The sequence below is a fragment of the Alnus glutinosa genome, chromosome 5 (assembly GCF_958979055.1).
Source record: "Alnus glutinosa chromosome 5, dhAlnGlut1.1, whole genome shotgun sequence".
Classification (NCBI taxonomy): Eukaryota; Viridiplantae; Streptophyta; class Magnoliopsida; order Fagales; family Betulaceae; genus Alnus; species Alnus glutinosa.
Genome location: NC_084890.1, coordinates 6,170,961 through 6,193,773, shown reverse-complemented (window position 1 = coordinate 6,193,773; position 22,813 = coordinate 6,170,961). Strand labels below are relative to the sequence as shown.

Here is a 22,813-nt window from a genome sequence, read left to right as displayed (position 1 = left end):
ATTCATTCTTCTCATACCATTTTGGGATTTGATTAGTTGTCTTCGTGGTTTTTTTGGGGGTAATGATTTCATGAAATGGACATAAACAGCAATCCATCTATAAAGCAGCATCCATGCTTCGTTCTAATCATGGAGTAGATTATATAGGCATATTCATGGAATACAGAAATTTCTTCATGAAATGTTCTTGCCTATGATCATTTTCCCTTTAACTTCTTAAGTTTTCTTCAGAAATTTGACATTGGAATTGAATTAGTCTTTTACACAATCCCTCCTTATTCCCTCTTTTCTATACAATAAATGGACAAATATGCTCCAAAGCGTGTAAAGAGAAGGCAAAATTTTGAGAGTTTTACTGTGGATACTATAATTTTTATTACAAGTATTTTAAAGACTAATGTGACAATTTATGTGATGCTTATGTAAACTATCACATCAGTCATTAAACAATTAAATTTTTTTGTCGAAATTTTATTATTAATTTTTTCACCCAGGTTGAACCCCATATCATTCATGTGACAAATAATTTACAAATTTTGATTGTCTTAAAGTGTAATATTCTTTCTTCACTCACCCAAAACCTATCATTAGAAAATTTACATCCAAAAAACGTTTTCATAATTTTTATTGTGAGTGCTACAGTGTCAATTCATTTAAAGCGACCACCAATTTAGTGGATGAAAACCAAAGTGCAATTTAAAAACAGTCCTATTAATTACAATAAATGGCAAGCTAGACTTTTCAACCATATATACATGAAGTTTTGACCATCTGTCAGATAAAAAAGAACGAATCGATCGATCGTGTAAGATTCGTAAGAAATTCTTCTATTTCTTCCGACGTTTTCATAATTTTTATGGTAAGTGCTACAACAGTGACAATTCATTTAAAGAAACCACCAATTTAATTTGCGGATGAAAACCAAAGGGCAATCTTAAAACAGTCCTATTAATTACAATCAGGGGCAAGCTAGACTTTTTCAACACCCTTTCTCTCTCTATTTATATATATATATATGAAATTTTGACTTCTGTCCGATAAAAAAGAACAAATCGATCGTGTTGTTTTGTTTTAAGAAATTCTTCTATTTCTTCCGAAAGCATAGGATCGATTAATCATTTGTTTTTCACGTTTCGTAAATAGCCAAGACATCGAGGAATATCAAAAAATACATTTAAGAAATCGGTCTGATTCTATCTGCTGATTCCGTTTGAAGAAAACATTTAAGGATTATCTCATTCATTTGGTTAGAAAATTAAGGCATAATCATTCATTATCCTTGTTAGCTGCCATACAAAGCAAAGGCCAGGAGGCGTTCTGGAATCAAACTAAACAGGCTACCGGGAACAAGGCATGCAAACATTAAACTTACCGGTCCAAAACGACACCGCTTTTCTGTTTACCACGTGCAAAACAGGTAGCTTTAATGTCTATTGACCCGGTATCCTTGTAAACATTTACTGCCACGTCACTATTTTTCTCGTTCCCCACTGAGCTCAGCTTCAGTCCTCCGGAGATGCCAGAAAAGGCAAAACCAGCCATGAAGCTAAATTTTCTCAACAGCTCCAACATGTACGTAATGAATGATAATTAACATGAAATTAAAGAGAAAATTCATTAAAAACCCAAAAGCCGCCTAGATTTTCTCTCTTATATTTCATTCATTCAGACTTGTTTTCTTCTCATTGTTCTCTTGAATTCGTCTAATTTTCTTTTCTTTTCCTCTGTTTTTAATTATTAGGGTTCTTCTTGTTGTTTCCAATGGTTGTACCCAAAAGACAGAGCCAAACACTGTTACAGTCACCGCAAAAGAGAACCAAGAGGATTCGTCATCATGGTGATGACGATCATCTTAGTCACGTAAACGGTGTAAGTAATTCTAATCCCAATCTTCCGGACGACATTCTCGACCGGATTTTCTCCTTCTTGCCTGTCAAAAAAGCGGTTCAGATTGGAGTTCTATCAACCCGGTTCAGAAACTCCTGGGTTTTCAATCGCAACCTGTTCTTCGAAAGAGATTTCTCCGGACGCCGCGACGAAGGCGAGTTTTTCGAGATAATTAATCGTGTTTTTCGCTCTCACGTGGGTTCTAGAATCCAAAGCCTCCGGTTATCTTTTGATCCAACCGGCGTGGAATCAACGGTTGAAAAATGGATCAAAATATGCACCGAGAAAGGCGTTGAAGAGCTGGATTTAGATTTTTATATAGGAAGGGATCCTTTCAAGCTTTCTTCACAACAAATCGACGTTGAATCAATACAAGCATTGAAGCTCGTTTATTGTGAAGTTGATCTTCCACCAAAGTTGAACGGTTTGAGTTTCCTGCGCACCCTCGAACTTCGGAAGGTCGACATCACGACCAAAGTGATCGAAACGTTTTTTCGCCATTGCTTGCTCCTCGAGAATCTGGACTTATGGCAGTGTCACAAAATCCGCCGCCTGAATGTTTTTGCTCGGAATCTTAAAAGGTTTAAGTTACTAAAAGTGGGGCATTGTTCGGACATTACGTGGATTCATGTCGAGGCCCCGTCTCTCCGCTCGATCTATTACGTCGGCAATGTTGTCAGTTTCGAATTTGCCGAGGTGTCGAAGTTGGACGAGGTGGTGCTTAATTTCATGCCTTGTAGAAGCTTTACACAGGCTTCTATTGTAGTAGAAACTATGGTATCTGCTCTCTCTCATGTTAGGGTTCTCACTACTACTAGTACACTTCTTGAGGTATGTGATTATTTTCAATGGCTTTTGGTTTCTGTATTCCCTTCATTATAAAATTAAATATAGAAATATGTTAAAAATTATATTTTTATTCCACGATTATATCTAATGTGACAATTCGTAATTAAAATTGACATGTCAGCATTGTGAATAAAAATATAATTTCTAATATTACTCTTAAATATATGGTAGTTAGGTGAATGTCGTTTCTTGGTTTAATTAATTTTACGATTTGTTTTCTGGACGAGGATGAGGAATATTCCTAGTTATTAGACTGTCCGAATTTCACAAAAAGGGATAGTACTGTACTTGTGGGGCTCACCTACCTCGAACAACCCTAGGATGAGGGGGAGGTGGGTCCCACAATCCTTCTCTTTAGGCTGTATGAATTTCTGTGAATTTTGGTGGGAAGTCTAATAACAGGGAATTGTAATTCATGTTTCCTTGGTTTTGTACTTTTAAGGGTTTCACAAGAAGAGTAAGAGATGGAAGTTTTAGAGATATGCAATTCTGCTTTTGGAATTTGAAGGAGTTTCATTTGTACATGGAAGGAACAAGCTACTGCAATCTTTTTGACATTGCTTCTTTTCTCAAGAACTGCCCAAGCCTACAGAAGCTCTTTGTTGATGTGAGTGATGATCAGTAATATTCATTCATCCATCACAAATTTTGACTATATATACTTAATTATGTTCTTCATGATCTAATTGCTTGAAACTTTTGCAGCTGAATGAATTCTCTTTTGAATACGGATTCTACTGGGAATTACATCAGAGGGAAATACTTGAGAATTTCCATTACTTCTTTACTACCCTCAGATTCATAAAAGTGAAAGGTTTCAAGTTTGAGATGCGTGAGCTACAGTTGGTGAAGTTCTTCCTTGGGAAGGCAGTGTTCTTGGAGGCTCTGGTTCTTGTCACTCCCAAAAATGGCCGCATCAAAATCAATGGTCCAGATTCACTGATATATAACCAACTTCTTTGCTCCTGGAGAGCGTCTCCAAAGGCCAGTATAGTCATATGTGATCATTTGAACGACAGGACTCTCGTTAATCCAAAACACTCCAAAAATCGGTCGTAATCAAGAGATTAATTACATTGATGGTGGGAAATTAATGGAAACCACAAAACACAGAGACACAGGTGATTTAATTACATACTAAGGAAGGCATAGGATTTTGTGTTGTTGTACGTCTTCCATGTCATTTTGTTGTATGATTTTTAATTACAAAGAATTAATTACAGCGTTTCTAAAACTATAACGTTAGCCTGAATGTTCGCTGTAAATTAATTAAGGTGAGCTTTTTAACTCTCTGGGATTCAATTGAAGAAAGCTATCTAAATTAAGGAATTAATTACCCTGCTGGTTGGCGGTTGCACTATTTTCCTTTAGAACTGCACTTGTGACATAAGCTCCGTTTGGATTTGTATTTCAAAACGTACGATTTAAAAATAGTAATTTTAAAAAGTAGATGTAATTTAAAAACATGATGTTTAAAAACGTAATTAAGCGTTTGGTAGAATCGCAGTTTGATCTTTAAAATCGCGTGTTTTTAAAAACACATGCACCCCATTACATACGATTTGAAAACGCATATTTTTTTTTATATTTTTTAAATCACAAATTTTAAAAACGCACTATGAAACGATACATTTCTTGCCATTAGTTTAAATAACAAAACTAAATGGATAATTTTTTTTTTTTTCCTAAATTGAATTGGAAGAATTCTATTAAATTAACATATGCATGTGATCGGTTAATTATATTAACAATGCATGAGAGGATCTGAAAACATATATCAATTTAATAGATTAATTAGATTCTTCGATCTATTTTAGAAGAAAACTTAAATGGCAAAGCTGGGATGATCAGCCTTTCTCCTCAACAAATTTAATTTTTCTCTTCTTTTTACCCTTATGGACCAATTTGGCAAAAGGAAAATTATTTTCTCAGGAAACTATCATGTGAATTTTGAGGGTGTTCCTTACTTTGATGGATGGATTGCACCGCAATAATTGGGTCGTGTAATTTTCATATACTGTGGACCGCTTATTTTTCTTATATATTCTTTTTATTCGTCTCCTTTTGTTTTATTTTTTATTTTTTGCTAATTTTTGTCAACAATTGATGCCACCTCTAGATCATGTGTTGGCTAAAACATCTGTTAAATAATTAATAATCTCAAAAAGCTTAATGTTATACAAAATGGTGATTTAATTAATATTTTTTATCGTTCAAACTTTCTCAGTTGAACCCATCATGTGTTATATTTAATTAAAATAAAATAAAAAATTACGAAAATAAAGTTCAAACTAGATGTGTAGTAAAACCATTGCTCTTCAATTAATAAAAAAAATGATAAATTTGATTAATATTCTAATAATATCTGTTGTATATATTTTTTTATTCCAAATTTTCAATCGTAATATGCAGTTCGATTCCAACGTCACAAAAGGCCCCAAGTTTAGAAATTCTCCTCAGCAGAGACCAGTGAACAACCCAGCCCAGCCCACAAGACGATGTCGTTTCAGAGAACTTCATCATGTTTTTTTTTTTCCTGAGCTCTTGATAAAGGTTTCCTAGTAACACAATAAGCATGCTCTCGCTCGTTTGGACTAGTCGATCCTCTCCAGCTAATTCTTGCTAGGTTTGCAGCAGATTCTATAGCTTCTGCGCTCGAATCTTAAATTTCCTTCTGATTGAAAGCTTGGAGGTACGTTGAATTATTCTTCTTCTTCTTTATTTTTTTTTTCCCTCTTGTCTTTGTAACCATTGTAGTACTTCTGGGACTGTAAATTTTTGAGCTCATCATTTTCTCTTTCGGTTTAGGTATTCTGACCTTATCTATGGTGTTTTGGTGCTACTTTTAGTTAATTTCAATTGTATTATTGGAAATTGAAGAAATTGGAAGTTAGGGTTTCGGATAGCCGAAATTTGGGAGTTTTTGCCTTAGGGTTGTAGTTTTTTTATTTTGTACAATTTTGGAGGATTTGGAGGTTGGGGTTTGGGTAGGCCAAATGTGGAGGTTTTACTATTGCCGATTTTAATTAATCGTTTTAATAGATGGTTTTATTGTTTATTTGGGACCTGATTTACATGTACAAACGTTCACAAAAGGGAATTTAGGGGTAGTTTTGAGGTTGGCGCTCGACAAGGGATTTTTCTTCTTAATGTCTTACATACTAATTATTGTTGTTTAGACATCCTCTTCTGATTCTTGGTCCTATTGGAATTCAATCACTAGGTACATATTACAAACTTTTAGTTATTGTTGGTGACACCAAATAATGTTACCTAAAAGAGAGTGGCAAAAATTATTGGTTGTGAACTTGTTATCTAGATCGTTGGTTGGTGTGTTTTCTTATTATTTTGTGCTTTGGGTTGTAAGTTACAGCTTGGTAGTTCAAATTTTTGATTGTCACAATGTCAAAGATATTAAACACCTTACTTACATGCTGGTTGTTATATGTCTCGCTTGCATAGAATTCACTTGGAATTTCAGTTTTATTTCCAAGTTAAATTGGATATTGGGTTATTTTAGTTATTTTAGTGAAGTTCTCTTGTAGTTTCAATATGTGCTTCTTGCTTTATTATATGAGAAATTTGAGATCGATTGTTGCACATTCTAGTTGGTCAGTTAGCCTGCAGGAACTTTTTGTTATTAAGTTTGTAGATTCAACTGTTTGTCTCTACTGTATACTAACTGAGATTGTTCTGCCTGCTACATATTGATGGAGCAATTTCACTTAACTGTATCTTTTCTTGAGTATATTGGAAAAGCATTGTATTATGCTATAGTATCCTTGACCCATTTGAGTTAAGATACAGCCTGTGCATGAGAATATTGGAACTTAGTGAAGTGTTATATATCCAAAATTAAGTTTGTTTGGGTTGTTGAAACATTTGCTGATTGTTTTGTATATAAACAATTTTTGTTTTCGCATTCTTATTAGATTTATTTGACATTATTCCCTTTTGAGATCATGTTCAAATGGTAGATAGTATTAAGGAATTACTAGGGGGAAGTCTGGCAATTTGTATCAATTTAAATATTGATAATTTTTGTCCCTTTGATAGGTAGAAGAATGCCAAAGGTGAAAACAAACCGTGTTAAATACCCAGAGGGCTGGGAATTAATTGAGCCTACTCTACGTGAACTGCAAGCAAAGATGAGAGAAGGTAAATGTCTTCCCATTTAGTGCATAACTTGGTTTTTTTTGTGCGTGTGTGTGTGTTAAATTCCCACATGGTTTACCGAAATTTGTGAAACTAACAGTGATAGATCCTTTGTTCTTTGGGCAGCTGAGAATGATACACATGATGGTAAGAGAAAATGTGAGACATTATGGCCTATTTTTAAAATAGCACATCAGAAGAGTCGCTATATTTTTGACCTTTACCACCGGAGGAAGGAAATATCCAAGGAATTGTATGAGTTCTGTTTGGACCAAGGCTATGCTGACCGTAATATAATTGCAAAGTGGAAAAAGGTTTGTCTCAAAATCTCTGTAATCTAATTAGTTCTGTTGAGTATGTTTTGCTTCCTTTTTAGCATTTGAATGGGACATACATAGTGACACATGCTGAACTTGGGAGCAATTCTTATGTGCTCCACTGTAGTTCACAAACACTTGATTATTAAAGCTAAAAGGATATAAGCATGAATCGTACTAGGAACAAGCACATGCCAGATGGCTAAAACCATATAATAATTCTGATGTTGAGAATATTTGGTGAATTGTGTAAATACTGTATTTATTCAAAATAATTTTTCATAATTGGGGAAATGGTTGATATGAAGTGTTATAGTGTAGATTTATTTGAAAGATTAAGGAAATATTACAATGAAATCATTTGTTTTTTTTTTTCCCCTTCAATTTATCTATTGAACTTATTAAAGACGATATCATTTGTTCCTTAACAAGTTTTTTCATTACTTTGATCTATTTTAACTTCATGGTTCTGTTTAAATTGCAGCCGGGTTATGAACGTCTCTGCTGCCTAAGATGCATACAACCGCGGGATCACAATTTTGCTACCACATGTGTGTGCCGAGTGCCAAAGCACCTAAGAGAGGAGAAGGTTATAGAGTGTGTCCATTGCGGTTGTGGGGGCTGTGCAAGTGGGGATTAATTCTTCTCTTCTTCCAAGAAAGCCAAGGTCTTGGTACCATGTATTTTTCAACGATCTGTGTAAACTTTTTCTTGGTATTCCTGAGGCTGGGCCGTTTTTATTTTATTTTTTTGGTAACAATTGTCTTAATCATCCTGAGGCTGACAAATTGTTTTGATAATTAACCATGTAATAATGTTATTTAGTAAATTATTATAAAACTGAAATGATTTAAAGTGAAAACCAGAATTTATAAAAAAGAAAAATCAAATGCTGATTTTTATGGAAACAGATACTCTCCAGTTGAAACCAACTGGAGAGGAGCCAGTCCTTTATAAGTAGAGGGCAAGACTGTCTATTTACATTTTGTTTGACAATTTTGCCCTCCACTTATAAAGGACCGGCTCATCTTTGGTTGGTTTTAATTGAAGGATTCAAATCTGATTTTTACTAGCATATTATTCTCGTATAGCAGTTTACTAAATAATATTTTTCTAAACCAATTATAACTTACAGCATAATTGGATATTCTTGCCCAATTCGATGGGGATTCTCTACAATCCCCTACCCAAAGAGGAGAGTTTAAGGGAAATGTAGAGCCCTGTGTGAGTGACTCCTTGCCCGAATAGGAAAGCCCCCAGCCTAAGCAGTAACGGGCCTATAAGCTTCTTCACATTCCTCTATCTAACTAGAGCATTCACTACGGATCGTGTATATTTCAATCTAAAATAGCAAATTAAAACTTACTTTATCTAGTTTAGTTAATGAATTTTAAATGGCATCCGATTATTTATTCTTAACTCTATATTCTTTCTTTATTCTTTTTTATTACTTTTTTACTATTGTATTTTTTTAGTCTTTTTTTTTTTTTAAGAGATAGAAGATGTGGGGTTGGCTTGTCTATCTGGTCTGATTTTATTAACGTCAATAAATTTTCTCTACAACAACATTTCAACAGCTCTCAAGAATATTAATTGTATTTCAACAACATTTAATTTCAGGTAAATTACGTCTATATAATAACGTCAATATTTATTGCATAAGAAAGAAAGAAAAAGAAAGCTGAAAGAATGAAGAAGGGAGGTGAAAGAAAGAATAAAATAAAGATAGAGATGTGGAGTTGCACTGTTCACATATGCAAGGAAAATGTATTTTAGATTTTGTTTACATAACCGGTTGGAGGTGCATTTTAGTGTTTTTGTTATTTATTTTAGCCTAAAGGTGAAAATAGATAATCTATTGTAAATGCTCTTATAATAGTAGGAGAAATTTTCCGAGATCTCGAATCGTAGGGAATTTTGGCTTGTAATTGTTATAGCTCTACGGATCCTTAACATTGTGGTGTTGCCACAATTCATTAAATTTAGTTTTTAGATCTTATCAATTAGGAAGGCGTGGTGGCAGGTTTTTTTTTTTTTTTTTTTCATCATACAAATGAAGAAAGGGTTACAAGGGATGCGTGGGAGCAGCTTGAATACCCGAACTTGCCATTACTAGAAGGTTCATGACACCCAACATTGCCATTACTAGAAGGTTCATAACACCCAACAAAAAGTATACTAAAATGTAAGTGGGAAAGGGGGCCATCAAGGCTCGGCTTTTGCTTTTGCTTTTGCTTTTACTTTTACATCTTTCCAAATTAAAACCAGTTTGACACATTAGACGTTACCCCTCCCCCACAAATAAACACATGCTCGACCTCAAATGCTTGAATAAAGAAAGAAAAATATTTTGGTTTTAAGTTCAAATAGATTTTTAATTATGAAAATATCAAAATTGATTTCAAAGTTCTAATAAATGGTTTTTTGCTCTGTGTTTTATTTTCCTTTCAGTCGGTTAGATATTTATATACTCAGTATAATAAATGGTAAGCCCAAGTAATTATCAAGAGATTATTAAGTTATGTGAAATACTATTTAGTATACTGATATACGATTGTCATATGATTGGAATAATGTGACAGTAAAAATCAGTCATTTTTTTTTTTAAAAAAAAGTAATTTTTATTGTCACATTATCCTATTTGTACTATTGGACTTCGTGTTGTTTAATTGTGTAAGAATAAAAGTTTTATCGTGGTAAATATTGTGTAGGCATGTAACCCTAATCAAGGTAAGAGTTTACTATAGAAAGATTCCATTAAAGTTTTCTATATAAAGGTTAGGTCAAGGAAAAGAAAACCTAGTTGATAGTTGAGCAAATCAAAGAGGTTGTTTCAATTATGTATTTTATTAATTACACAAGTTATTTAATTATTGCGTTGTAGTTGCTACATGTTGTAAAGTTCATACAAACTACATGTTATAGAAAGCACCTTTTAACAAGAATGTTGGACTTTAGTGTGCAAGTAGTTTAACAAGAAATTAAAAACAAAAAGTAGGTTAACAAGAAGAAATCTAATTAAGGGATGAAATTTGAATGGCAAGTCAAGTTTCATTGATACAATAATCTTTTTGGAGTTACCCGTAAGGTTCAATATCATTCGGTAATTATTTGGTACTTAAAATATTAAAAGATTTAACGTGCTTCGACATTAATTAAGCCAAAATCCAAACCATCAAGATTGAAAAAAATAATAAATCAATCAAAAGAAAGTTGTTTTAAATGTCGACTTCAACTTAGTATCATCTGAACTTTATTTAAGTTTGAGTTTGACTTACCCCGAGTAAAAAAATAACCGGGTAAATTGGGGAAATAAGATGATTGGAAGAGAATTATAATTATTTGTTTTACTAAAAACCATTTATTTTTTGACCGAAGGTCTTTAGTATTTTTTTCCATTAGTAAAAAAAGAATGTCGGTGCAGCTAATTTGATTGGTTCAAACAATGCTTTACACTAGTGCTCGAAACTTCAGGCTTTGGCTCATAGAAATGGCATGGCGGGACCATCCAAGAGCTTGACGTGTACTTGACGCTGAATTGGATTAGCATTGTATGTGTAAAACCTGTAACAGCCGTCAGCCGCCCATTTAGAACATCGGTCAAACAAACCATTGGCCACCAATATTCCCATGCCTACGTCCTCTCCAAATCCCCACCGTCAACACAAGTACACAACCTCCCTAACTGCACGTGTCGAAAGTCCAAACGCCATATGACGTGTCACAGCCCACGTTGACGGTCACGATTGCCAAACTTCCCGCACACGTCTAGGATAGCTGTACGTGTTCCACAAGCCACCAGACACAGCCGACTTTGACCGACCATATCGCCACCTCACCAACCAGCACCACGCAGGATCCTTCGCATCCCGCCTATTTTGCGCCACGTGTCCCATCTCCAACGGCTAGTTCTCAGCCCCACAGCCTTTTAACCGCCAAGGGTATAAAAAATAATAACCTTATAACCCGCACGCGTATAAACCAAGATGTTTCCATAGAAAATTCCAGTAGATTCCCCAAAACGCGTAGATAATTGTTTTACTTTTTTATCTTTTACTGTTTTTATCTCTTTTTTAATTCAAAAGGCTAAAGCACATATCTTTTCCTTCTATATAACCGGGACCTGTCACCTTTAGAAGCGACTCTGTGGTTGGAAGGTCGTTCCAAACTTCTGTGTTGCCATTTTTTCACCCCGATTCTCTCACACAAAAACACGAAAATCTCGGGCTTGTTTATATTATCTCTTAAAGAGGTTCGTTACGCGATCGATTTAGGGTTGATTTTGGAATCTGTTTTCGGAAAAGTGCTCTTCAGAAAGTGTGTTCTTTAGATTCGGTATTGAATTAGTTATTAGGCGCGCTCAGTTCTGCTTCTGGTTTTGTTGTTTTCTAAGTGATTTGTTACAGATTAGAGAAAGGGGATTTGTTGGAAAGGATTGAATCTTTGATTGGATTGAATGGACATGGCATTGGGAAGGAGGTGCGGAAGTAGTTTGAGATTGAAGCGCGGTCGTGTTGTTGGTGAAGAGGGGTTAGGGTTAGGGTTTGTGAGGTACACGCGAGGATTGGGGAGGAAGAGGGTTCTTATTTCGAATGATATGGAGGCTTCGCCGATGGATTCGGCTCTCAAGACTCCGACGAAGAAGCGATGCGGCGAGTCAGTGGTTTTGGAGGCTGAAAGGTCTCTCCTCGAAGCCTTGCCTCAGGACATTCTGGTCAGTACCAATTTCTTGAGCTTCAATCTGTTGGCTTTTTAGTCGGTTTTTAGAGTTTGAGGTTGAAATTTTCGGTTTTTGATTTGCAGATTAGGGTATTGTGCGGTGTGAATCATGAGGATCTGAACCAGCTTTTCCACGTTTCGAAAGCGATCAGAGAAGCTGTAAGTATTCTATTACATCAACCATTAATTGTGGTTAATTAAGTTTTTGATCTTTGCTTATTTGGTGAATGTGGAAGTTGATTTTGATTTTATGTTGGCAAATTGCAGTCTTTGATTGCAAAGGAATCGCATTTTGCCTATTGTACGCCAAAAAAGACTCGTGTTTTTCGTAACGCGATTGATTTGGAGGATTCCAGCGATTTCGAAGATGTCAAACCTCCCAATGCTCCAAAACAGCAGCGCAAGCTTTTGGAGCCGTTCCTGAGCAAGGAGTTCTCTGACATAACGGCGGAATTGTTTGCTTCTCCGGACGAAGACCAGTGGCCGAGGAAAGTGCTATTTATGAGTACATAGATACGATTCTCTGAGGGTTTTGTATATACATTTTGTGTTCCTCGTTGTTGTTGTAGATTTCTAGTTGTTTTGATTAGGGATGTGCTTATAGCTTCTCGCGTCCGTTTGTACATGTAAAGAAATCTTTGCAAGCCAGTTCTTCAAGAGCTTTGATTGAAGATGGAGTTGGCTTCTTCCTATCTTTTTTTGTACACGTATAAGAGAAACAGAGGAGATTTAGGATTCTAATTTGAAGGGCAATCTTGGGCCCTTCTGGTGTCATAAAATTTGAGGGTGTATAGTTTGATTCTGCGTATTCTTTGAGCTTAATAAAATGAGATATGTTTCCATATACATATACTTGTTCTTTGTGTGCTCCAATTTAAGAGCAGCTTTTCAAGAAGTTGCAGATTCATCTCTAGTTAATCACCCTTTCTACTGCAAATAATTGAAGATGTCTAAATTGCTACTGTGAATTTGCAAAAGAAAAATTGATGTGTTTATGTTTATTCACATTCACAATTAGGCAGAGACCACATTGCAGAAGCCATTGTTCTTTCTAGATGACAATTAGAGGAAGTACAGTTGCACATCTTTTGGGAACCGGGGTGATGGGCTCGATTGAAAACGCTTTTTTGGGTTGCTCTTTACTTTTTAGTTAAAAAGCAAATGCATTAATAAACAATCCAAAACGCCCGCTAAAGAGTGTTGCCAAACAAACCCTATGCTCGAGGAAATGGTGGAGAAAACATCTATTGAGAATCTAGTCAGGAACAGCTATTGGTGAATGTTTCTTCAGTTCCAACAGAAGATAGTTATCATACCAGCTGTACAGAGTGTAACTGCAGAAAGCTTATGTTTTTGCTTTTAAATTTAAAATTTTCTGTCTCCTATATTTTAGTTCTTAGTTTTAAAATTTTCTATCCCCTATATTTTTAGATCTTTCTCGTATTGAGTTCAATGACTAGCCTTTTATGTTTCCAGTCAACCTTCTCCTCTGTTAGAAAGCACTAAGAGAGTGAGATTTGATTGCATTATTGTAACTAACGAAATAGGAAAGAAAATATTGTATATTGATGGAACTGAGATTTGATTGTGAAAGGGTGGAGGATGATGGTGAATTCATCCTTTATGTAACATCATTGAGCTCTGTTTTCTGCAATTATTTCTGTCCATCACCTGATGGATATGGAAATTGGAAGGTTCTGTTACATCTTAATTTATTTTGGAAAAATTTCATTTCCATATAAGCTGTCTCTATGCTCTTTTCCAGTATGGGAAAAACTTAAGGCAGAAGAAAAGGTTTAAACAAAACATCCAAGGAAGGAATCCCCCACCGCCCAACCCCTCCTCTTTTTGCTGAAATAATAAATAATTCTTGTAATGCTCTGTTCTTCTAGGGATTATCTGCATTCATAAGATTAATAAGTCATTACTTTAAGAGCCATGTTGTTGTTAGGTGGAGGCCTTTAATCGCCATCATTTTCTTGCCTGACTGTGGCAGCCACTTCTGTGTATTTGTGCTTGTCTATTATGGGTGCGTTTAGAATTGCAATTTCGAAAACAATAAGTATGACAAATCGCAAAAAGTTTATGTAAGATGGTGTTTTTTTGAAAACACTCAATTTTTTAAAAGCTAAACTGCAATTTTGTCAAACGTTTAAGCGCACTTTTATAAATTATGTTTTAAAATCGCTATTTTTAAATTATACTTTTTAAAATCATAAATTTAAACGGACCTTACATATTGGTTCCTGCATCATGGACCGACCCTGATCTTCACATCTCTCCCCTTAAAACTACAGCATATAAATTGGAAAATCCGTGGACATGCTATTAATCTTGCCTGTGGCACTACGATTTCAGCTTACAATTTTCAGTCTTCATATTTGTTGGAATATTCCATTTGATACAAATTCCTACATCTTAGTGTCAAACTAACAAAAGTAAATGGTTGAAATAACAGCAATTTCTCAAATTCAGGAGTCACTGCACAATCCTTGTTGCCCATCTCACCCCACGACTACCAACTCACCATCGTAAGGGCGACCGCGGTGGTGACAGTCTCACATCCTTTCCAAGCATAGATATGTGATATACGGGTGGCAATTCGTATTTGCATATTGGGTTCAGATCGTATTGAGATATGGTTATAAGACTATATAAATTAAGTCTAACCTGATCTATTTAATTAAACGAGCCAAACCTTAAACTTATTTATATTTTGTTCACTATAGATAGTGGGTTTGACTCTAATTATTACATTAGAATCTTTTAGTTTTAAACTACAGAATCACAAATTTTTCGTCCATTGTTTTGAAGGGTCTTCGTTAAAAAATTTTTCAAGAATATTATAAATCCGATGGGATGAATCTAAAACATTAATTGTTCGAATATAGGACTCACAACGTTTGGCTGAAGAGAAGTTTGACATACATTTATATTTGTGTTGTCCAAGTGTTAGAATATTAACCAGCTTTTTTTAGGGTTAAAGCAATATGTATGAAATTATTACCTAGAAAATAAATCACCATGAATATTTGAAAAACAGAGTATTTTTGGTATGATGAATTTATTACTGCTCATCCAAATGGCAATATTTTTTGCTTTATACTCTGTTTTGTCTCTTTACCATCAATTCCTTTGACGGCAGTCTGACTTTTCATTAGCATCCATTTTTCAGAAGGAAGTGCATTCCATATGCTTTCAAGAGCTATCCTCATCACTTGATACTTCATACAAGATTTCTTTTATATCAGTCTATCGGAGATTACAATGAGAGATTTGAGCACTTTTTATCACTTCTCCTTTCAGGGACGGAGGGAGGGGGGCCGGCAGGGACCATGAATTTCTTAAAAAAAAAAAGTTATAAGGTTGGAAAAAAAAATCTAAAAAAATAAAAAATATAAGGTAAAAGGTAAAAATTTAGTTTATTGGCCCCTACCAATTTTTTTTATTTTTTTTATTTTTTTATTTTTTTTATTTTTGCCACTGGCCCTGTTCATAAGAGCTTCTCCATCCCGATTCCTTTTGTGTGATTTGCTAAATTTCAATTAATGATCATAATCTGGAAGATACAATTAGGATAAGAATAGCAATCTAAGGGTATTGACATGAAAGAGAGCTTTTTCTATTTGGATAAGCCAATATGGATATATTTAAATTTTTCAGGATATTTCTTTTTCCATTTCATCCCATGGGCTTGGAGACATTGGTCTGGTTTTTTTTTGTTTTTTTTTTTTTTTGGTCTCGTCTCAGAACAAAGCAGAACATGCGGTTATTTTTTATTTTTTTGTTTAAAAAGAAAAAAATAGTGTAACATTTTATGGCATAAAACGAAAGGTGTTTTAAATTTTTATAAAAAGTGTTTACCGGTTAATAATCAGCATTCAATAACCGCATAACTATCTGTTGCGGTTTGATGGAATCAGTCAAATAAAATTGGGTCGGCCGTAGTGGTGGTTTGGCTTTATTATGGAAGTCAGATACTTCGGTTCAAATACAAAATTATAGTAAGAGGCATATAAATGTTGTTATTACTCAAGTAGTGTGGGGAAGGAACGGAAATTTACTGGTTTTTATGGTCATCCTGAAGTTATCCATAGGCCGGCCTCCTGGGCTCTACCTCGTCATCTCTTTGGAATAGTACCTGAACCGTGGCTTTGTGTAGGAGATTTCAACGAGATTCTATCTAATTCTGAAAAATCAAACTCCTCGTTTCGGCCCCCCAGGCAAATGCAGGAGTTTAAGCAGGCTTTGGCCGATGGAGACCTTGCTGATTTAGGCTTCGTGGGCCCTAAATTTGCTTCTTGTAATGGTCGAAGTGGATATGATTTTACTATGGAGCACCTAGATCGGGCAGTAGCCAATGTGCATTGGACTAGCTTATTTGACGTGATAGAGGTACAGTATTGGCTAGAAATATTTCAGATCACCATCCCCTTTTAGCGAGTTTTTCAAACACCAGAGATGTCCAATGGAATAAAAGTAGAGTATTTAAATATGAAGCTAGTTGGTCTAAGACGAAGGAACCGCAAGCAGTTATTAAAAAAGTCTGGAGGATTAAGCCAAAGACTAATGAACCTTGGACAAATTTCAAAGGCAGACTCAATGGTTGTCGGAATTCCTTGAAGATTTGGGCAAGGAAACAGGCTGGCACAGTGGAGGTGCAAATCAAGTAGAAGAAACAGGAGCTCAAATCCATCCAAATGCAAGAGAATAGGGATACTTATAGCCAAGAGGACCTTATAAAGGAGGAACTTAATGTTTTGTTGGAGTAGGAGGATCTCAAATGGAGACAACGTGCAAAGGATAATTGGCTGAGATTTGGGGACCGTAATTCAAAAAATTTTCATGCATGCGTGAATCAAAAACATAGTCGCGGCAGGATCTCCACTATTAAAGACAAAGATGGCAAACTTTGCACTACAAAGGAGGAAATTGAAGGTGCTTTTGTGGATTACTTCAATGAGTTGTTCAAGAGTGGGGCAAATCTAGAGGTTGACATTTGCACTGCCGCCTTGGACAGTAGGGTAACTAATGTCATGAATGGCAAGCTGCTGGCTGTTTACACAGTGGAAGAGATTTCTATGGCCCTCCATCAGATGCCTCCGCTCAAGACTCCGGATCCAGATGGATTCTCTTAATGTTTCTATTAACAAAACTGGGCCACAGTCCACCCTAAGGTATGTTCTGCCATCCTTCACTTTCTAAACACTGGTATAATGGATGACAGTATAAACAATACTCATATTGTCCTTATTCCAAAAATTGCCCAGCCTCGTAGTGTTACAGAATTTCGGCCCATAAGTCTATGTAATATCATTTACAAGCTCATTTTTAAAGTGCTGGCCAACATATTGAAGGTTGTGCTGTCAGATATTATTTCTCCTACTCGGAGTGCCTTTATACCTGGTAGGCTTATTACAGATAACATCCTGTCGGCTTATGAAACTCTGCACTCAATGTAGACTAGGATGTGGAGCAAGGTGGGTTTTGTAGGCATTAAACTCGACACAAGTAAAGTGTATAATTGAGTCAAATGGGCTTTCTTGGAAGCAATGATGATCCGACTGGGTTTTGCGAAGAGATGGGTGAATTTAGTGATGACTTGTATCCAAACTATGTCTTACTCGGTTGTAGTGAATGGGAATCCAGTGGGACTTATTCAGCCTTCAAGGGGGATTAGGCAGGATCTTAGTGCTCTTCTCCAAAGGGTTAAGAGGAGAGGAGTCATTATAGGGGTGCCGACTTCCCCTTAGGGGCCTTAAGTTGAGTCAACTGTTCTTCGCTGACGATAGTTTACTTTTTTGCAAATCCAATTTAGTGGAATGGCGGAGACTGCTCAGAATTTTGGGGATGTATGAGGCAGGATCCGGACAAAAACTAAATTTGAACAAGACTTCCATTTTTTTCAGCAGGAATACAAGTATGGAGAGAAAACAGGAAATTTTATTACTCTCAGGATTGACAAAGACTCACCGCATAGATAAATATTTGGGGGTGCCCTCTTTTGTGGGGAGATCCAGAAATGAGGCTTTCAAGTATATCTTAGAGAAGGTGTCCCAAATGCTGGAAAATTGGAAAGTAAAATTCCTCTCCCAATCTGGAAAATAGGTACTTTTGAAGGCGGTGATCCAAGCTATTCCGACTTACAGCATGGGGGTTTTTCAATTGCCTATCTCTTTGTGTAAGGAGCTAAATCAGATGATGCAAACTTTTTGGTAGAGCAAAAATGGGGAGATCAAAATCTATTGGGGAGCTTGGTTTTCGGGACTTGGTAGTGTTTAATAAAGCTTTCTTAGCCAAGCAAGGATGGAGAATCATGCAGGATCCGACTTTTATGGCAGCACAGATTTTGAAGGCCAAGTATTTCCCAAACTGTACTTTCCTATAAGCTCCACTGGGGTCAAAACCATCTTTTGCATGGATGAGCCTTTGCAATGCTAAAGACCTTATGTTCCAAGGTCTTATATGGAGAATAGGAGATGATAAATCAGTCAAAATTTGGGGTGATAGGTGGCTGCCCACTCCAACCACCTTTGTTGTTCAGTCATGCCCCAAAATTCTTGATGCATCGTCCATGTGGCTGACTTGATAGATGAAGAGCAAAGGAGCTAGAAAGTGAACCTTCTTCAAGAGGTTTTCTCGGAGGAGGAAGCTAAAACCATCTCCAACATTCCCTTAAGTCCTTTGCTACCCTAGGACAAACTGATTTGGAGAGGGACAACACATGGAGAATTTTCAGTATGTAGTGCCTACCACTTGAGGAAGGAGCTTCAAGAATTGGTTGTGGGGTAGTGCTCGACAGAAGTCCAGGGGGTGATGGTTTGGAAAGCTCTTTGGGCTCTTGAGGTTCCTAATCAGTTGACGCTTTTCTTATGGAGAGCTTGTAATTGTTGGTACAGTTTCCGGTATGGCGTGAATCTGCACGTTCCTTTGATGTTCTTCACGCTTCTCAATAACTCTGCAAAACAACAAAACCTAGGGACCCTTTCGGGGGTCCCGCTCCGATGCCTAAGTTAGATTCTGTGAGAAAATAATGCTTTATACATAAAATTGAGTCTTTGTTTATACCTGGGGTATGGGCCTATTTATAGGCATAGAGGTGGAGTCAAACCTGGATTAGGACTCCTGCTCCTTGTTGATCTAGAACTGCTGTCCGAGTTCTAATTGGACTTCAATCCTTTACTAGACTTCTAATTGGATATCTTCTTAGACTTCTGATCTGACATCTTCTTAGACTTCTGATCTGATATCTTCTTAGACCTCTGATATGATCCTTATTCTTATCTTATCATTATTCTTATCTGTTGGACCTATTTGACTTTTGAATCTTCTCTTTGGATCGGGTTGAGTGGGATTTATCCCCAACAGTTACCCCCCAATTCCCTTATCCGAAGCTTGCTTGAATAATGGGAATTCCATGTCTAAGGAAACCCGATCTTTGTCTCCTTCTGAAAACCTGCTAACCTGCAAAACCCGAGGGTTAAATCTTACCCCCCAATTACCTTCTTGTTTTTCCTTAGAGTTTTCTCCCTGTATCTTGAAAAATCTGCAAAACCCGAGGGTTAAATCCGACCCCCCGAGAAGTTTCTTCTTGCTCTCGGCTAGGACTGATCCGGGACTCTCGGCTAGGACTGATCCGAGAGTTTTCTTCTTGGTCTCGGCTAGGACTGATCCGAGACTCTCGGCTAGGACTGATCCGAGAAGTTTTTTCTTGCTCTCGGCTAGGACTGATCCGAGAGGCTCCTTCTCGGCTAGGACTGATCCGAGAAGTTGTTCTTGCTCTCGGCTAGGACTGATCCGAGAGGCTCCTTCTCGGCTAGGACTGATCCGAGAAGTTTTTCTTGCTCTCGGCTAGGACTGATCCGAGAGGCTCCTTCTCGGCTAGGACTGATCCGAGAAGTTGTTCTTGCTCTCGGCTAGGACTGATCCGAGAGGCTCCTTCTCGGCTAGGACTGATCCGAGAAGTTTTTCTTGCTCTCGGCTAGGACTGATCCGAGAGGCTCCTTCTCGGCTAGGACTGATCCGAGAAGTTTTTCTTGCTCTCGGCTAGGACTGATCCGAGAGGCTCCTTCTCGGCTAGGACTGATCCGAGAAGTTGTTCTTGCTCTCGGCTAGGACTGATCCGAGAGGCTCCTTCTCGGCTAGGACTGATCCGAGAAGTTTTTCTTGCTCTCGGCTAGGACTGATCCGAGAAGTTTTTCTTGCTCTCGGCTAGGACTGATCCGAGAGGCTCCTTCTCGGCTAGGACTGATCCGAGAAGTTTTTCTTGCTCTCGGCTAGGACTGATCCGAGAGGCTCCTTCTCTGCTAGGACTGATCCGAGAAGTTTTGGTCTCAGCTAGGACTGATCCGAGACTCTCGGCTAGGACTGATCCGAGACGACCCCCCTTTCTTCTTGATCTCAGCTAGGACTGATCCGAGACTCTCGGCTAGGACTGATCCGAGAGTTTTTGCCTGCAAAAGAAACAACATCAACGGGTTCCTGGTCCCTAGACCGGGAACACTCCGATGCTTAAGTCAGCTTTATTCATTTATTCTGAAAATACTTATTCCCAAAATCTGGGGAAATTTCTGTCTAGTCTGAATTGAAAATAAAAGTCTAGTTCTTTGCAAATATAAATGCTAAAAAATAAAAGCAAGCCTGAAATTCCCGAGAGTCCTTTTTATGGGATCACGGGCAGATACTGCTGTTGCCTCGGCTCTCTATGCTGTGGGCTTCTGCTTCTTCGGTCCTCTCTTCTTTCTATGTCATCTCGGGGAGCATTCTCTTGATGCCTTTCGTCTAGCTGAGGACGGTCTCGGGGATAGTAATCCCGTGGCTGTTGATCTCGGGGCTGATAGTCCTGATGATTCCGAGGCCTGTTATTTCCTGGATGGTTTCGTCGCTCTCCCAAGAACCGAACCAGCTTGCCATTCTTTATGAATTCTTCTATTAACAACCTTAGGCTTACGCACCCCTCGGTGTAATGACCTGCTTGTTTATGGAAATCACAATACTTCCCTGCATTCCTATAAGGAGGATTACCTGGTATCTTTTGCGGTTCCCGAAACTCCGGATCTCTCTTGATCTCCATGACGGTCATCCTCCCTTCGAGGATTAATGTTGCTATTGTGATCTTCTTCCTCACGCTCATCCCTGTTCATCTCGGGATTGGGCTGTCTCGTCCTCATGCGTAACAATTCTGCATTTAAGTCTTCAATCTGGGCTTCCAACGCTGCTATGCGATCTTGATCTCCACCCCCCGGGGGAGGGTTCAGTGGAGGCTGCTGATTATTCTGAATACCTGGCTCCATTCGGACTATGGGCTCTCGGTTGGTCTGGCTTCCGGAACGTGTGTTCATCACCATGCTGGATCTTATTTTTCTTTTATGAGGAACGAATAATCGTTTCCCACAGACGGCGCCAAACTGTTGGTACAGTTTCCGGTATGGCGTGAATCTGCACGTTCCTTTGATGTTCTTCACGCTTCTCAATAACTCTGCAAAACAACAAAACCTAGGGACCCTTTCGGGGGTCCCGCTCCGATGCCTAAGTTAGATTCTGTGAGAAAATAATGCTTTATACATAAAATTGAGTCTTTGTTTATACCTGGGGTATGGGCCTATTTATAGGCATAGAGGTGGAGTCAAACCTGGATTAGGACTCCTGCTCCTTGTTGATCTAGAACTGCTGTCCGAGTTCTAATTGGACTTCAATCCTTTACTAGACTTCTAATTGGATATCTTCTTAGACTTCTGATCTGACATCTTCTTAGACTTCTGATCTGATATCTTCTTAGACCTCTGATATGATCCTTATTCTTATCTTATCATTATTCTTATCTGTTGGACCTATTTGACTTTTGAATCTTCTCTTTGGATCGGGTTGAGTGGGATTTATCCCCAACAGTAATGATGTGTTGCCTACCCAGGTTAATCTTTTCCAACGACAAGTGACTGAGACCAACAATTGCCCGTGCTGTTTGCTAGAAGAAGAAAGCACCCTCCATGCTTGTCATGTCCGGCTGCCAAGGATGTTTGGGGGAGTGCAAATTCCTGTTTTCAAAAATGTTCCTTTGCAGGAACTACTTTCAGAACCTTGATTGAGTATTGCATGGAGCACTTTGACAGAAATGACCTTGCCCTCATGGCCGTTATAGCCCGGCGCATATGGCTGCATAGAAATTCTTTCGTCTTTGAAGGTGAGATGGTACTTTTTTGGAAACGCAGAATTTTAAAGGCTAATTTGCGATTTTAAATGCTAAACTGCGATTTTGCCAAACGCTTAACTGCATTTTTAAAAATCAATTTTTTCAAATCGCACATTTTAAAATCGTGATTTTAAATCGCACTTTTTGAAATCGCAAACCCAAACGAACCTTAGTGATATTGTTTTTAGGGAACAGAATTGTCCCTAGATCCCCTTTGTTGGGATCACTATTTTTTTTTTTTTTTTCTTAAGTTACTATGGAATGAAGATCTTTTTTGTTCAAAAAAAAAAAACTATTTGTTGCGGTTAACCGTTAACCGACTTAGGGTCCGTTTGGGTTTGCGATTTCAAAAATTGCGATTTTAAAAAGTGATTTTTAAAAACGTAATTAAGCGTTTGGCAAAATCGCAGTTTGGCCTTTAAAATCGCATGTTAGCCTTTTAAAATACTGCGTTTTCAAAAAAGCACCACATTGACTACGATTTGAATAAGTACTTTTCTGCGTTTTCAAATCGCAATTTTTTAAAAACGCAATTTCCAAACGGTTTATTTTCTGCGTTTCGGTTTAAAATCTCATTTTTTATCTACGAAATCGCAATTCTAAACGCACCCTTAGCAATTTTAGTTTCGATTATCTAAAAATGAATAACTGTTTAAACTGGTTGCGATTGTGGTTAGAAAGGAATAACCGCAACCAC

The 22,813-nt window shown here is 37.3% G+C and overlaps 3 protein-coding genes across 3 annotated transcripts; all 3 read left to right on the top strand.

The window, feature by feature from the left end:
* Window positions 1-1,761: 1,761 nt before the first annotated feature.
* On the top strand, window positions 1,762-3,795 carry LOC133868889 (putative FBD-associated F-box protein At1g61330). The gene is made up of 3 exons (XM_062305893.1): window positions 1,762-2,718; window positions 3,179-3,343; window positions 3,442-3,795. Exons 1-3 carry the CDS (start codon window positions 1,762-1,764, stop codon window positions 3,793-3,795), a joined length of 1,476 nt encoding a protein of 491 aa, XP_062161877.1.
* A 1,476-nt stretch (window positions 3,796-5,271) lies between these two features.
* Window positions 5,272-8,070, top strand: LOC133868803 (protein BUD31 homolog 1). Its single transcript, XM_062305815.1, has 4 exons — window positions 5,272-5,428; window positions 6,793-6,894; window positions 7,018-7,205; window positions 7,693-8,070. The coding sequence occupies exons 2-4, from the start codon at window positions 6,801-6,803 to the stop codon at window positions 7,846-7,848; spliced, it is 438 nt and encodes a 145-aa protein (XP_062161799.1). The 5' UTR covers window positions 5,272-5,428; window positions 6,793-6,800; the 3' UTR covers window positions 7,849-8,070.
* Window positions 8,071-11,336: 3,266 nt separating this feature from the next.
* On the top strand, window positions 11,337-12,771 carry LOC133869383 (F-box protein SKIP27-like). The gene is made up of 3 exons (XM_062306359.1): window positions 11,337-11,922; window positions 12,012-12,086; window positions 12,195-12,771. Exons 1-3 carry the CDS (start codon window positions 11,665-11,667, stop codon window positions 12,438-12,440), a joined length of 579 nt encoding a protein of 192 aa, XP_062162343.1. The 5' UTR covers window positions 11,337-11,664; the 3' UTR covers window positions 12,441-12,771.
* The last annotated feature ends 10,042 nt before the right edge of the window (window positions 12,772-22,813 follow it).

Bases quoted from the DNA above. Each gene is read 5' to 3' on its own strand.
- LOC133868803 (XM_062305815.1), top strand. From the start codon at position 6,801: ATGCCAAAGGTGAAAACAAACCGTGTTAAATACCCAGAGGGCTGGGAA. The intron at 6,895-7,017 runs GTAAATGTCTTC...TTCTTTGGGCAG, and splicing joins GCAAGCAAAGATGAGAGAAG to CTGAGAATGATACACATGAT. The intron at 7,206-7,692 runs GTTTGTCTCAAA...TTTAAATTGCAG, and splicing joins TAATTGCAAAGTGGAAAAAG to CCGGGTTATGAACGTCTCTG.
- LOC133868889 (XM_062305893.1), top strand. From the start codon at position 1,762: ATGGTTGTACCCAAAAGACAGAGCCAAACACTGTTACAGTCACCGCAA. The intron at 2,719-3,178 runs GTATGTGATTAT...TGTACTTTTAAG, and splicing joins CTACTAGTACACTTCTTGAG to GGTTTCACAAGAAGAGTAAG. The intron at 3,344-3,441 runs GTGAGTGATGAT...AAACTTTTGCAG, and splicing joins TACAGAAGCTCTTTGTTGAT to CTGAATGAATTCTCTTTTGA.
- LOC133869383 (XM_062306359.1), top strand. From the start codon at position 11,665: ATGGACATGGCATTGGGAAGGAGGTGCGGAAGTAGTTTGAGATTGAAG. The intron at 11,923-12,011 runs GTCAGTACCAAT...TTTGATTTGCAG, and splicing joins CCTTGCCTCAGGACATTCTG to ATTAGGGTATTGTGCGGTGT. The intron at 12,087-12,194 runs GTAAGTATTCTA...GGCAAATTGCAG, and splicing joins CGAAAGCGATCAGAGAAGCT to TCTTTGATTGCAAAGGAATC.